General features: G+C 51.5%; 1 protein-coding gene across 1 annotated transcript in view; it reads left to right on the top strand.

The window, feature by feature from the left end:
- The window catches only part of LOC126260952 (juvenile hormone acid O-methyltransferase-like), a 92,405-nt gene that overhangs the window by 30,247 nt on the left and 47,962 nt on the right, over positions 1–14,196 (top strand). Inside the window, exon 2 of the mRNA XM_049958464.1 lies at positions 11,641–12,016. Within this exon, the coding sequence (XP_049814421.1) occupies positions 11,646–12,016 (371 nt within the window). The 5' untranslated portion in view covers positions 11,641–11,645. The remainder of the gene's footprint in view (positions 1–11,640; positions 12,017–14,196) is intronic.

Raw genomic sequence — 14,196 nt, 5'->3', positions numbered from 1 at the left:
ACTCATGATTCTTCTCCATGATACTCTGCATTATCACCCAATCCCCTTAAACAGTTCCTTCCAAGCAGTCACTGTACGTCTTTACCTTTATGGATACACCTTCTCTCTTTGTACTGTATACATTCCATCATCCACACCAATGGCACGAGCTGACATTACTCATGTTCTTGGTCAGCTTCCACCCCCCTATTTGCTGGTTGGGGACTTCAATGCCCACCACCCGCTTTGGGGATCTCCACATCCTTGTCCGCGTGTCTCACTACTGATAGACGTCTTCCACCAAGCGGAACTTGTTTGCCTCAACACTGGGGACCCTATATTTTTGTCTGCCTCCACGACAAATTTATCTCATTTGGACCTTGTGGTCGATACTATTCCGCTAGCTCGGCGCTTCGAATGGTTCGCCCTTGATGATACACACTCGAGTGACCACTTTCCATGTGTCCTTAGACTGCAGCCTCAACTGCCATAAATGCGCCCGCGACGCTGGAAGTTTGCCCAAGCCGATTGGACACTTTTTTCGTCTCTAGCGACATTAGATGACCGTCACTTTCCCAGCGTCGACGATGAGGTCACACATATTATCGACGTTATTCTTACAGCTGCGGAGCGTTCAATACCACGCACCTCCGAATTGCCCCGGCGCCCCCCAGTTCCTTGGTGGAACGAGGCATGCCGTGATGCAATATGTGAGCGGCGACGTGTTCTCCGCGTTTTCAGACACCATTCTACTTTGGCCAACTGTATCCGTTATAAACAGTTCCCCCCTGCGGGTCTGGGGATTAGAATAGGCCTGAGGTATTCCTGCCTGTCGTAAGAGGCGACTAAAAGGAGTCCCACCCCCTCAAGGGGGTCGTTAGCGCCTGCGTCCGGAGACGGACGGTTCCACGACCTCTATTTGCGGTCATTTTGCTTTTTCACTTCTCGTTTCATCCTTCCTTTGGTTGGTTCCTTTCTTTGCTCTTCTCCACCTCACTGTCTTCCTTACTCTTTCCCTTGTCTGCTTCTCCTTGCCTTCTCATTGCCTTCTTCTCCTTCCTTCTCATTGCCTTCTTCTCCCTGCCTTCTCTAGTCTCCGCCTCGGCGTTAGAGACAGTCTGTCCTCTCTCTCCCTCTCTCTCTTCTTTTTCCTCTTCTTCCTTCCTCCCTGTGCGTGCCTGAAGGCCGACCCACGCGTTCGCACGCGTAGCCGGTGACGGGGTAACGCGTAATTCCCCGCCCTGGGTAGACATGTAAGGCACGCACGTACCCCCTGGTAAAGGCCAGGCCCAGGGAGGGGTGATTGCCTGAGCTGATACCTTCTGACCATGCCGATTGGTCCCTCCGTCTGTTTCTCGGGAGGTGTGACCTAAGGTGTAAACCCCCCTTGCGGGTTCGGGGGTTAGAATAGGCCCGCGGTATTCCTGCCTGTTGTAAGAGGCGACTAAAAGGAGTCTAAAATTTTTCGGCCTTACGTGATGGTCCCCTCTCGGGTTTGACCTCCATCTTTCTAAATTATTCCGGAGAGCGAGCCAATTGGGGAAGGGCGCCTTACATGGTGCACTGTATCCGTCGTGCGTTGAGACCTTTAGCCGGCTTTTTCGTCGTTGCACTGGTGTCCCGCTCGTTTTCCATCTCTTGGGCGAGGATACGTCCCTAGGTGCGATTCCCACGCTGCACTCTGCAGTGTTTCTTTTAACTGCGACGACGATCTTGGACAGTTTTGCACCTAAGATCCAGCACGGTAGCCAGTCCGTTGTGGTGGGGCCGCCATGTACCCTCTTGGTTGTAGCCCCCTGACAACACAGGGATCGCTCTACTGATGCCTGCGCCGTAAACTCCCCACGTATGCCAAGGAGTAGATGCCCATCTCGCTGGGGCATCGGGACTCCCGGCAATGGCCGCCCTGCCAGGTGGCTATTGTTGCGGCTGGGTGGCGCCCGTGGGGGGGCCCTTGGTCGGAGTAGGTGGCATCAGGGCGGATGACCCGCAATGAAGCGTGGTACATCATCTCTCGCTGGCGGCCAGCCGCCAGCAGTCTCTAAGCGTTCTCGGGCTCAATTTAATGCTGAAAAGTACAATCCGAAAACGTTCCCCTCTCTGGCCACGCCGTGGGAGGAACGTAAATCTCAGGATGGCAGTTGCAGTTATTCGCCCCGATTCTTAGTTTGTACGAGAGCTGATAGGGAGTCTTTTCTCTCCACAAAGCCTCAGTTCTTCGTCGAGCATTTAGAGGACAAGTTTGGGGAGGTGGAGGGTTTGTCAAAAATGCGCTCTGGATCAGTCCTGATACAAATGGCATCCTCTGCCCAGTCACGGCGGTTACTTGCTTGCGACAAGTTGGGGGATGTTGCTGTTACGATCACACCACATAAGAGTTTAAATATGGTCCAGGGTGTTATTTTCCATAGGGACCTCCTTTTGCAGTCTGATGACGAGCTGCGCACCAACTTAGAACGTAGTGGTGTTCATTTCGCCCGGCGCGTTCATCGGGGTCCGAGGGACAATCAGGTTGCTACCTGCCTTCATCTTGGCCTTCGAGGGTGATACGTTACCGGAAAAGGTCAAGGTGATGGTCTACCGATGTGGCGTCAAGCCCTATATCCCTCCCCCGATGCGGTGCTTCAAGAGCTGGAAGTTCGGCCATATGTCTTCCCGCTGCACTTCCAGCCTCATATGTCGAGATTGCGGACGCCCGTCTCATCCCGATACTCCATGTGCCCCACCTCCCATCTGCGTCAACTGCGGGGAGCACCATTCACCTTGCTCGCCAGACTGCAGAACATTCCAGAAAGAGCGCAAAATCATGGATTATAAGACCCTGGACCGACTGACTTATACTGAGGCCAAACGAAAATACGACCGATTACATCCAGTGAGAATGACATCTTCCTATGCCGCTGCTACAACACCTGTGCTCGCCCCATCAGTTACGCGACTTCCGGCCGGATCGCTGAGTGGTACAACTCCTCCTGCCCCCTTGCCAGTGGGGGGCTGTACCCACCGGGTTGCTCCTGCGCCACCTACCTCAGGGGCAACACCATCCCCCCCATCAGGGACGTCCGTCCCTGCTTCTAAGCCGGAGAAGTGTCCAACTTCTTCGACTTCTCACGCTCGCAAGTGGTCCCTTGGGTCCCTCCCTTCCCAGGTTTCCAGCAGCGGGAAGGCTGACGACCGACAGTGGCGTAAGTGCCCACAATCAGCTGGTCGACAGGCTTCACGATCCTCCTCGGTCCCGGAGACTGAATCGATGAAGCCCTCCCAGCCAGTTAAACCCAAGGAGCAGCGTGAGAAACCAAAGAAGAAGAGCTCTAAGCCCAAGGAACTCGCGGTGGCAGCCACCCCACCGCAACCTTCCAGCTCTGCGTCTGAGGACAAGGTGGAGATTCTGGCGTCCGCTGAGGACCTCGATCTCGCCGGTCCCTCAGACGACATGAATAGCACTAGCGCGGGTGCTCAATCGGAGGCAGCAGGTGACCCGGCGGCGTAATCTGCCTTCCCAGTCCCATCACGCCTTTCCCAGCCATGGCCAATATCATCCTCCAATGGAACTGCAGCGGTTTCTTCCACCATCTAGCTGAGCTCCGCCAACTTATCAGCCTGCACCCTTTCTTCTGCATTGCTCTCCAGGAAACTTGGTTTCCAGCAATGCGAACCCCCGCCCTCCGTGGCTATCGGGGTTATTATAAGAACCGAGCAGCTTATGAAAGGGTGTCTGGTGGCGTCTGCATATATGTCCTTCACACTCTGCACAGCGAGTTTGTCCCTCTCCAGACGCCTTTAGAGGCTGTCGCTGTACGCGTGTGGACGCCACAGGCTGTTACCGTCTGCAGTCTTTACATTCCACCGGATGGTGATATCTCGCAGCATGTCCTGGCTGCACTGGTCGCCCAATTGCCGCCACCTTTCTTGCTATTGGGCGACTTCAACGCCCATAACCCTCTGTGGGGTGGGTCAGTGGCAACAGGTCGAGGCGCCATCGTTGAGCATTTATTGTCGCAGCTCGATCTCTCGCTGTTAAATGATGGTGCCTTCACACACTTCAGTGTGGCGCATGGCACCTACTCCGCCATTGACCTTTCAATCTGTAGCCATAGCCTCTTACCGTCTGTCCAATGGAGTGTGCATGACGACCTGTGTGGTAGTGACCACTTTCCGATCTTTCTGTCACTACCACAGCATCACTCTTCTGGGCGCCCTAGCAGATGGGCTATGAATAAGGCTGACTGGGACTTGTTCTCCTCCACTGCCGCTATTGCGCCTCTCTCTACTGATGACATTGATGCGGTGGTTCAATCGGTCACCACCGGCATCGTTACTGCCGCCGAATCTGCCATTCCCCATTCCTCTGGGTCCCCTCGGCGGAAGGCTGTGCCTTGGTGGTCGCCTGAGATCGCTGAAGCGATTAAAGATCGCCGGCGGGCGCTCCAGCGTCACAAGCGACATCCCTCCATAGACCACCTTATCGCCTTCAAACGGCTGCGTGCGCGGGCCCGCCTCCTTATCCGCCAAGGCAAGAAGGAGTGCTGGGAGCAGTATGTGTCCACCATTGGCCTCCATGTCACTCCATCGCAGGTCTGGGCCAAGATTCTACGCGTCTACGGCTATTGGCTACCTGTCAGCGTCCCTGCGCTCTCACTGAATGGAGCAGTTTGTACTGACTCCGACGTCATTGCAAATCGCTTAGCAGAGCATTTTGCTATGAGTGCCGCTTCTGCGAATTACCCCCAGGCCTTCCGCTCCATTAAAGAGCGAATGGAACGTCGGAGCCTTTCGTTTCGCACCAACCACCCAGAATCTTACAATGCTCCATTTAGTGAGTGGGAATTTCGCAGTGCCCTAGCTGCTTGCCCTGATACCGCTCCTGGGCCAGATGGCATCCACTGTCAGATGCTGAAACACCTTTCAGTGGACTGCCAGCGGCGCCTTCTCGATCTTTACAACTGTCTTTGGGTCGAGGGTGAGTTTCCGTCGCAATGGCGGGAAGGCATTGTCATTCCCGTTTCGAAACCTGGAATGAACCCTCTGGAGGTGGACAGCTACCGTCCCATTAGCCTCACCAACGTTCTTTGCAAGTTGCTTGAACGGATGGTGAGCCGGCGCTTGAATTGGGTACTGGAGTCTCGGAGCCTTCTGGCTCCGTCTCAGGGTGGGTTCCGTAAAGGCCGCTCCGCCACCGACAATCTGGTGAGCCTGGAGTCGGCCATCCGTACTGCCTTTGCCCGCCGTCAGCACCTGGTCGCTGTCTTTTTCGACATGCGGAAGGCGTACGATACGACATGGCGTCATCACGTCCTTTCTACGCTTCATGGATGGGGTCTTCGGGGTCCTCTGCCGATTTTTATCCGCAATTTTCTGTCGTGTCGTACCTTCCGCGTGCAAGTCGCGGCCTCGTATAGTTCCTCCCACGTCCAGGAGAACGGTGTGCCACAGGGTTCTGTTTTAAGTGTCTGTCTGTTTTTAATAGCCATTAACGGGCTTGCTGCGGCCGTGGGAAATTCTGTCTCCGCTTCCCTGTATGCTAACGACTTCTGCCTTTACTACAGCTCTACTGGCATTGCAGCTGTTGAACGTCAGCTACAGGGCGCTATCCGTAAGGCGCAGTCTTGGGCTGTAGCGCATGGGTTTCAGTTTTCGGCAGCCAAGACCTGCGTTATGCATTTCTGCCGGCGACATACTGTCCACCCGGAGCCGCAGCTTTCTCTTAACGGCGAACTTCTGTCGGTGGTGGAATCACACAGGTTTTTGGGGGTGGTTTTCGATGCCCGGTTGACTTGGCTGCCTCATATCCGGCAGCTCAAACAGGCGTGTTGGCGGCATCTCAATGCACTGCGATGTTTGAGCCACACCCGCTCGGGCGCCGACCGCTCTACCCTGTTACGGCTCTACCAGGCGTTAATCCAGTCCCGTCTGGATTATGGGTGCCTGGCATATGGCTCAGCATCCCCGTCTGCGTTGCGGGTGCTGGACCCAATTCTCCACAGCGGGATACGCCTTGCCACTGGTGCTTTCCGCACCAGCCCTGTGGACAGCATACTAGTGGAGGCAGGTGTCCACTGCGGTTCCGACGCCAACAATTACGGGCTGCTTATGCTGCCCATGTTTTTAGCTTGCCCGGGCATCCAAATTACCGTGTGCTGTTCCCGCAGTCGGTCGTCCATCTGCCAGAGCGTCGGCCCCGGTCGGGTTGTCCGATCGCCGTGCGCGTTAAGGAGCTTCTCTCCGGGCTTGGATTTTTCCCTGTTCCACCTCCTTTCCGGGCCACTTTGCGTACACCCCCATGCTGTGTTCCTCGCCCTTACCTTCGGCTCGACTTGGCACAGGGCCCGAAGGACTCAGTCCCTCCAGAGGCCTTCCGCCGCCGCTTTGATCCTGGCCATGTATCAGGGCTCCGGCATTGTTTACACTGACGGTTCGATGGTTGCTGGTCGTGTCGGTTATGCGCTCATTCTAGGGGACCAGTCCGAACAACGTTCCTTGGCGGCTGGCTGCAGCGTTTACACTGCTGAGCTGGTCGCCATCTTTCGAGCACTAGAGTATATCCGCTCCTGCTCAGGTGAGTCCTTTGTTATCTGTAGCGACTCCCTGAGCTGTTTACGAGCTCTCGACCAGTGTTACCCTCGTTCCCGTCTAGTGATGGCTATCCAGGAGTCCCTGTCTACTCTTGACCGTTGCGGCCGCTCTGTGGTCTTTGTTTGGACCCCAGGCCATGTTGGGATCCCCGGGAATGAGACTGTTGACCGCCTGGCGAAAGAGGCCACCAGTCAACCACCTCTGGAGATTGGCCTCCCGGCGACTGATTTGCGGGCACTATTACGCCGCAAAATTTTCGCTTTATGGGACGCTGAATGGCGCAACCTGCCCGTACCGAACAAACTCCGTTGTCTCAAGGCGTCGACGACTGTGTGGCGGTCGTCCATTCGGGTCTCCCGCCAGGAGTCTGTTGTCCTCTGCCGGCTGCGCATTGGGCACACTCGGCTGACACACGGCCACTTACTGCGCCGTGAGGACCCGCCTCTGTGTCGCTGCGGCTCCGTTTTATCTGTGGTGCACATTTTGTTGGAGTGTCCGCTTTTAGCTGTGCTCAGGCAGACGTTCGCACTGCCTGACACGCTCCCTGCCCTTTTACTAGATGACTCTGCCATGGTGGACTTACTTTTGCGTTTTATTCGGGCAGGGGGTTTTTATAGTTTAATCTGAGTGTTTGTTTTTTTTCTTTTTTTTAGCGTTGATTCTGGCTTTTAGCCTCTGATTTTAAACTGAGTTTTTAATGTGTTCTTGGTGGTTGGCTTTTCCTCTTTTTTTCTCTATGATCGGCCAACCACCGTCACACTCTGTGTGTTTTACTTTGTTTTGTCTGATCTCTGTCGGAGTCTTTCTCGTCCTGTGTCGTCTGACGTCTTTCCTGCTGTTTGTTTTTTTTTTATTCTCTTTGGGCGGTTTTAATTTTTTTGGAAAAAGGGACCGATGACCATCGCAGTCTGGTCCCTTCAAATCCCACAAACCAACCTATAAACAGTTACGTGCGCGATGCCATCGTGTCATCCGCAATAGCAAGAAGGCAAGCTGGAAATTCTTTATTAGCTCATTTAACACCTTCACTCCTTCCTCTGAAGTTTGGAGTCGGCTTCGACGGTTCTCAGGCGTGCCTAGTTTCTCCCCGGTCTCTGGGCACACTGTCGCTTATGATACATTAGTGGACCCCGTCGCAATTTCTAACTCATTGGATCAGCACTTTGCTGAGATTTCGAGCTGTTCAAATTACCCGACAGCGTTTCTCCCGAAGAAACGTGCAGCGGAAGTGCGACCTCTTGCTTTCTCCTCTCAAAATTGCGAAAGCTATAACACTGTTTTCTCCATGCAGGAACTCCAACATGCACTCTCTTCTTCTCGCTCCTCCGCCCCAGGACCGGATGGTATCCACATCCAAATGTTGCTGCATTTATCATACCATAGTCTGCGTTACCTCCTTCGCCTTTATAATCGAATTTGGACCGACAGTACTTTTCCTAGACGATGGCGGGAAGCTATCGTCGTTCCTGTTCCGAAACCTGGAAAGGACAAATATCTCCCCTCTAGCTATCGCCCCATTTCTCTCACGAGTAGTGTATGTAAGGTTTTGGAGCGTATAGTGAATAGCCGTTTAGCTTGGTGGCTGGAGTCCCCCAGTCTTTTAACACCTGCCCAATGCGGTTTCCGAAAGCATCGTTTTGCAGTTGACCATCTTGTTGCTCTCTCCACTTATAACATGAACAATTTTCTCCGGAAACGCCAAACAGTTGCAATATTTTTTGATCTTGGGAGAGCATACGATACCTGTTGGAGGACAGGCATCCTCCGCACACTGTAGTCTTGGGGGCTTACGAGGTCGGCTGCCCCTTTTTCTTCGCGAATTTATGGCAGAGCGCACATTTCGAGTGCGGGTGAACACTACTCTCTCCCGTACTTTCTCCCAAGAAAACGGGGTACCCCAGGGCTCCGTGCTATGTGTTGTACTGTTAGCCATTACCATAAATCCAATTATGGATTGTCTCCTTCCTGACGTCTCGGGCTCCCTCTTTGTGGACGATTTTGCGATCTACTACAGCTGTCATCGGACCAGCCTTCTTGAACGACGTCTTCAAGGATGTCTCGATCGCCTCCACTCTTGGAGCATCGAAACAGGCTTCCGCTTTTCTCCCAGTAAGACCGTTTGTGTTAATTTTTGGCATCGTACGGAGTTTCTTCCACCTTCCTTACATCTAGGACCTGTCAACCTTCCGTTTTCAGACGTCGCTAAATTCTTGGGTCTTGACAGAAAACTGTGTTGGTCCTCCCACGTTTCCTACCTTTCGGCTCGCTGTCTGCGATCCCTCAACACCCTCCGTGTCCTGAATGGTACCTCCTGGGGAGCGGACCGAGTGGTCCTTCTCCGCCTCTATCGCGCCTAATGCGCTCGAAATTGAACTGTGGAAGCATAGTTTACTCCTCTGCTGGGCCGTCTATTCTTCGGCGTCTCGACTCTATCCACCACTGTGGATTACGTTTAGTGTCTGGAGCTTTTTACACCAGCCCTGTGGAAAGCATTTATGCTGAGACTGCTGAACTTCCGCTGTCCAATCGGGGAGCTGTCCTTCTGAGTCGTTGTGCTAGCTATCTGTCTTCCATGCCTGCAAATCCGGCCCATGACATATTTTTCGACGCCTCCTTGGATGTAGAGTATGCAGGCCGCCCCTCCTCCCTACTACCACCGGGAGTCCGCTTCCGTCAGCTGCTTCATTCTCTTTCTTCCACTTTCCAAAAACTTTTTTGAAAACTTGGGGTACAGCACCGCCTTGGCTCCGTCCCCGGACCTGGCTGCTCCGTGACCTTTGTCAGTTTCCCAAGGATGGTACCCCTTCACTTGTGTATCGCCGGGCATTTGCTGCTCTATGTGCACAAATGAAGGAAGCCACATTTATTTACACTGATGGCTCAAAAACATCGGTTGGTGTAGGGAGTGCCTATATTGTTGGCGACACCCCCAAATCGATTTCGGCTTCCCTACCAGTGTTCTGTCTATACTGCGGAGCTTTACGCTGTTCTCCAGGCTGTCCAATACACCCGTCGCCATCAGCGGATACAGTTTGTTATCTGTTCCGATTCTCTCAGCTCTCTCCTCAGTCTTCAAGCTCTCTACCCTGTCCACCCTCTGGTCAACCGGATTCAGGGCTGCCTACACTTGCTCCACTTGGGGGCGTCTCTGTGGCGTTCCTCTGGATCCCAGGACACGTTAGTATCTGTGGAAATGAGGCGGCCGATATAGCGGCAAAGGCTGCAGTCTCTATTCAGCCAGCTATTCGCATGATTCCCTTCGTCGATCTACGGACAGTTTTATGTCGTCGTGTTGCTCTTTTATGGCACGTACATTGGCCGACACTTCCCCATAATAAATTGCGGGATGTGAAAGCTCTTCCTTGTGCTTGGACCTCTTCCTCCCGAACGCGTCGTCGGGAGGAGGTAATTTTAACTGACTCCGGATAGGGCACTGTCTTTTTAGCCATCGACATCTTTTAAGCTGCGATCCTCCCCCACTCTGTCCCCACTGCTCTCAGCTGTGGACGGTAAGACACCTTTTAATTGAGTGCCCCTATTTTAATCCGTTACGCGCCCGTCTACAGCTGTCGCCGGATATATCTTCCATTTTAGCAGATGACACACGCTCAGCCGATCGCGTTCTCGAGTTTATTAGTGCCAGTGAAATGTCGTCAGTTATTTGAAGCTCTTTTTAGGGACAACCAAACCCCTTCTATAGCGGTTTTTTAAGCTGTCCTTCTGTTTTTGGTTTGTCCAATTTTTTGAGTTCGTTCCTATTGCTGCTGGTTTCCAGTTTCGTGTTTTTAGCTTTTCATGTCACAGACCGGTCGCTAATGACCGTAGCAGTTTTGCGCCATAAAACCATAACCAAAAAAAAAACAGGAATGCCCATCTCTAAAAAGGGAAAGAAAAGGTTGGAAAGAATAACATGGGAACAAACAAGGCAACTGTAAAGAAACCATGGGCAGTACAAAAATGTTCAGGGAAATTCAGGAATAGTGAGATAAAAGTCGCTGGGAAATAAATAGGAGGTGGAGGAAAGCGAAGACGAAATGGTTGCATAAAATGTGAAGAAATCTAAAAGAAGTGATTGTCAGGAGGACTGGCCGAGCACTTAGCAAAGTCAAAACAACCTTCAGTGAAATTTAAAGCAAGGGTGTTAACATTAAAAATGCAATCGTAATGCCATTGTTAAATGCAGAGGAGAGAGCGGATGGATGGAAAGAGTGCATTGAAGGCCTGCACGTGGGGAAAGATATGTCTGATGTGAGAGAAGAAAAAACAGTCGCTTTAGAAGAGGTAGGGGATCCAGCATTAGAATCAGAATTTAAGAGCTTCGGAGGACTAAGGATCAAATAAGGTATAAATCATTTTGGGAAATGGCACACTGGTGTGTAGAATGTGTGAATCTGGCGACATACCATCTGACTTTCGGAAAAAATGTCATCCCACAATTCCGAAGACTGCAAGAGCTGACAACTGCTAGATATATCGTACAATCAGCTTAACAGCTGATGCCTCCAAATTGCTGACAAGAATAACATACAAAAGAATGGAAGAGAAAATTGAGCATGTATTAGATGAGGATGTTTGGCTTCAGGAAAGGTAGAGGCGCCAGCGAGGCAGTTCCGGCGTTGCGGCTTATAATAGAGGCAAGACTATAGAAAAATGAAGACACATTCATGAGATTTGTCGACCTGGAAAAGTCGCTCGATAATTTAAAATTGTGAAAAATGTTCCGGATTTTGAGAAAAATAGGGGAAAGCTACGGGGACAGAAATGTAATACATAATATGTACAAGAACCAAGTAAGAGTGGATGGCCAAGAACGAAATGCTTGGACTATAAAGGGTGTTATTACACCCTTTGTAGCCTGTCGCCTCTACTATTCAATTTGTAAGTCGAAGTAGCAGTGATCCAAATAACGGGAAAGTTCAGATGCGGGATTAAAATTAAAGGGTAAAGGTTAAATAAACGAACATCTCAAGAACTATAATACCAACGACAGTAAGCAGAAAAAAATTGTAAGAACCCATGGAACTTGATTTTTCACTATATGTAAAAGACTCACTCATAATGGCAACAATAATGAGAGTAAACTTACAGGTAAAATGGACGACGCAGACCTGTACGCCAAATCGAGCAGCCTTCAGCAGCAGTTCGTGAACAAGGTGCTGCAGGAGCTGTGGTCGGCGCTGGACTGGCAGTGCGAGCAAGGCACTGTGCTGGACGTTGGCTGCGGCGCTGGTGACGTCACGACATACGAGCTGCTGCCGCGACTGCCACCAGGAGTCAGCGTCCTCGCTATAGACATCAGCCCCGCCATGGTAGCCAAGGCGGCAGACAGGTTCTCTGGGCCACGTCTGTGCTTCCGTCAGCTGGACATTGGCACCCCGCGTATTGAAGAAACCGATGTCTGGAGGCTAGGACCGTTCCCAAAGGTGTTCTCCTTCTTCTGTCTGCACTGGGTCCAGGATCAGAGGTAAGCAGTTTCATCACGCACTGCACTAGATAAGTTATTAGTCGCAAAAGCCAGATGTCTCGCCTGAAATTGCTGGATTTGTCCAAAGAAGGCACTCTACTTTGGATCTTCTGTAGGTCCTACTTAGTAAGTTCCACGCTGACGAGGTGAAAAAAGTTCAGAGATTTTTGAGCTATTTCTTTTTGCTGACGAACAATTTTTCTTTGGGGCGCTTCCTGAGAATCTCAATAAAGCTTTTGTATTTTGTTCAATGAGTTTCATGTGATAAGTCATTTTAAACGATTGCGAATACATAAATCTAGCTATTTAATGCTGGTGGCTGGATCCAGCGACCAAGTGGAATTAATGTAACGATATGTCAGTGGGTCTTGCTGCCTGTGTGTGCGGAATATGTTAAATCTGATAACACTGACAGTCAGCCAACACCATTTGCACCAAGCGTCGATTGTCTGCAGGTCTTCCTGCATCTGGCTATGATTTTTTCTGATATCACGACTTTCTTAAACATATCACAACATCTGAGAACCTCTTCTCTCAATTCGCGACACTATCCTTCGCTTTCCTGCTTTTTCCCCACGAAGGGACAGCAATGATGTGTTGCGAACGACTTACAAAAGTCAATCTGAAATCTGAATCTCACCCCTCTTCCGTTCTCCCGGGGGCTCGCAGTTCTTTCGTAAGCTCACGCATGGCGCACTTGGGTCCCCCAACTTCTTGCAGCCCAACGTTCCTTCCCAAGCTGCATTTCCTTCATCGTGCCTCTCCTTCCCCTTTCTGCCTCCTTCCTCGCTCCCTCCTTCCCCCTCTCACCGTGTTTTTATTTACGTCGACCTGGCTATCCATCTGGTTCTCTGTATTCCCTAAGATTTTCTCCTCTTGCCTGGTCTTTCATCCTTTCTGACGTTTTTGTTCCCTCTTGGAGTTTGACCACCTCTTCTAAATTTTCAGTCTTTAGTGTGAGCCACTGAGGAAGAGCTCCCTCCCTAGCATCTACGGTGTGGATTCATCTCCCCTCCCTTCCATCCCCTCTTCCTTCACTGCTGTATCCCCCCTCCACTGCACTGGGTTACCAGTTCATGCAGCCAGTCTGTGTGGTGGGGCTGTTACCCTGATAACACAGTGGTCACACTACTGATATCTGAACTGTTCTTCGCCCCCCACCTCCTCTATGTATATGTATGCTTGTCATACTGGAGCATCGGAACTCTTGGAAATGGCCGCAGTGCCAAATGGACAATGCTGTCGCCGGGTGGTGCCCATGGGAATAGCCCCTGATTGGAGTGGGTGGTATGAAGACGATGCTTGGCGCATGAAGCATATAAATTTGCAAAATTCTGGCCATTATCATATGACCATCTCTTAGTGATCGGTCATGGAATGCTGCTTCCTATGACCCCTTTCTCCTCGTCCATTCTCCTCCCCTGGTTGCACACTTAGAGGAGGGCCTGGCCCACATTCTTGGGATGAAAGACTATCCCTGCTGCCTGGTCTGTACTACGATGGACGGAGACACATTCACTGCCACAAGGCAGTTGTTTCATGTAGAGATATCGAGTTTGGTGGAGTCTCTCAGTAAGATGCAGTCGGACTCCCTTTTGATCAAAGCTTCTTGTGTCGCCATATCTACAGCCCATCGTGGTTGAGATCGCCTTGCTGACGTCCTAGTGTCTAATACCCCTCGCACATGGTCCAGGGAGTGATTTTTCAAAAGGCCTAGTCCTACAAACTGATGAGCAACTCTGGGCTGATCTGGAGCATAGTGGCGTTCAATTTGTTTCACGTGTGCTGAAGGGTCCTTCATTACTGCTACCAAAGGGATACCCTCCCAGAGAAGATCAATGTTGTGTGTTACCAGAGTGAGGTGTAGCTCTACATTCTCCTCTCCATGAGGTGGTTTTGGTGCTTGTATTTTGGGCATATGGCTTCCTGCTGCACGGAAGACTCTGTGTGGTGACTGTGGCCACGCACTCAGTACGGAAAGCCCCTATGTTCTGCCATATGTATGTGTAAACTGTCATGACCGTCACTCTCCATGCTCACCAGATAACCCGGTTTACAAGAAAGAATGGGTCGCTGAGTAAAAGTCCCTGGATCGTCTATCTTATGCTGAGGTTCGCCATAAATATAACTACATCCAGTATCGATTTCCTCTCCTTTTGCCTCTGTTACAGCCTTCCACC

Source organism: Schistocerca nitens, chromosome 5 (genome assembly GCF_023898315.1).
Source record: "Schistocerca nitens isolate TAMUIC-IGC-003100 chromosome 5, iqSchNite1.1, whole genome shotgun sequence".
NCBI classification, from domain to species: Eukaryota; Metazoa; Arthropoda; class Insecta; order Orthoptera; family Acrididae; genus Schistocerca; species Schistocerca nitens.
This window is presented reverse-complemented; position numbering and strand designations above follow the sequence as displayed.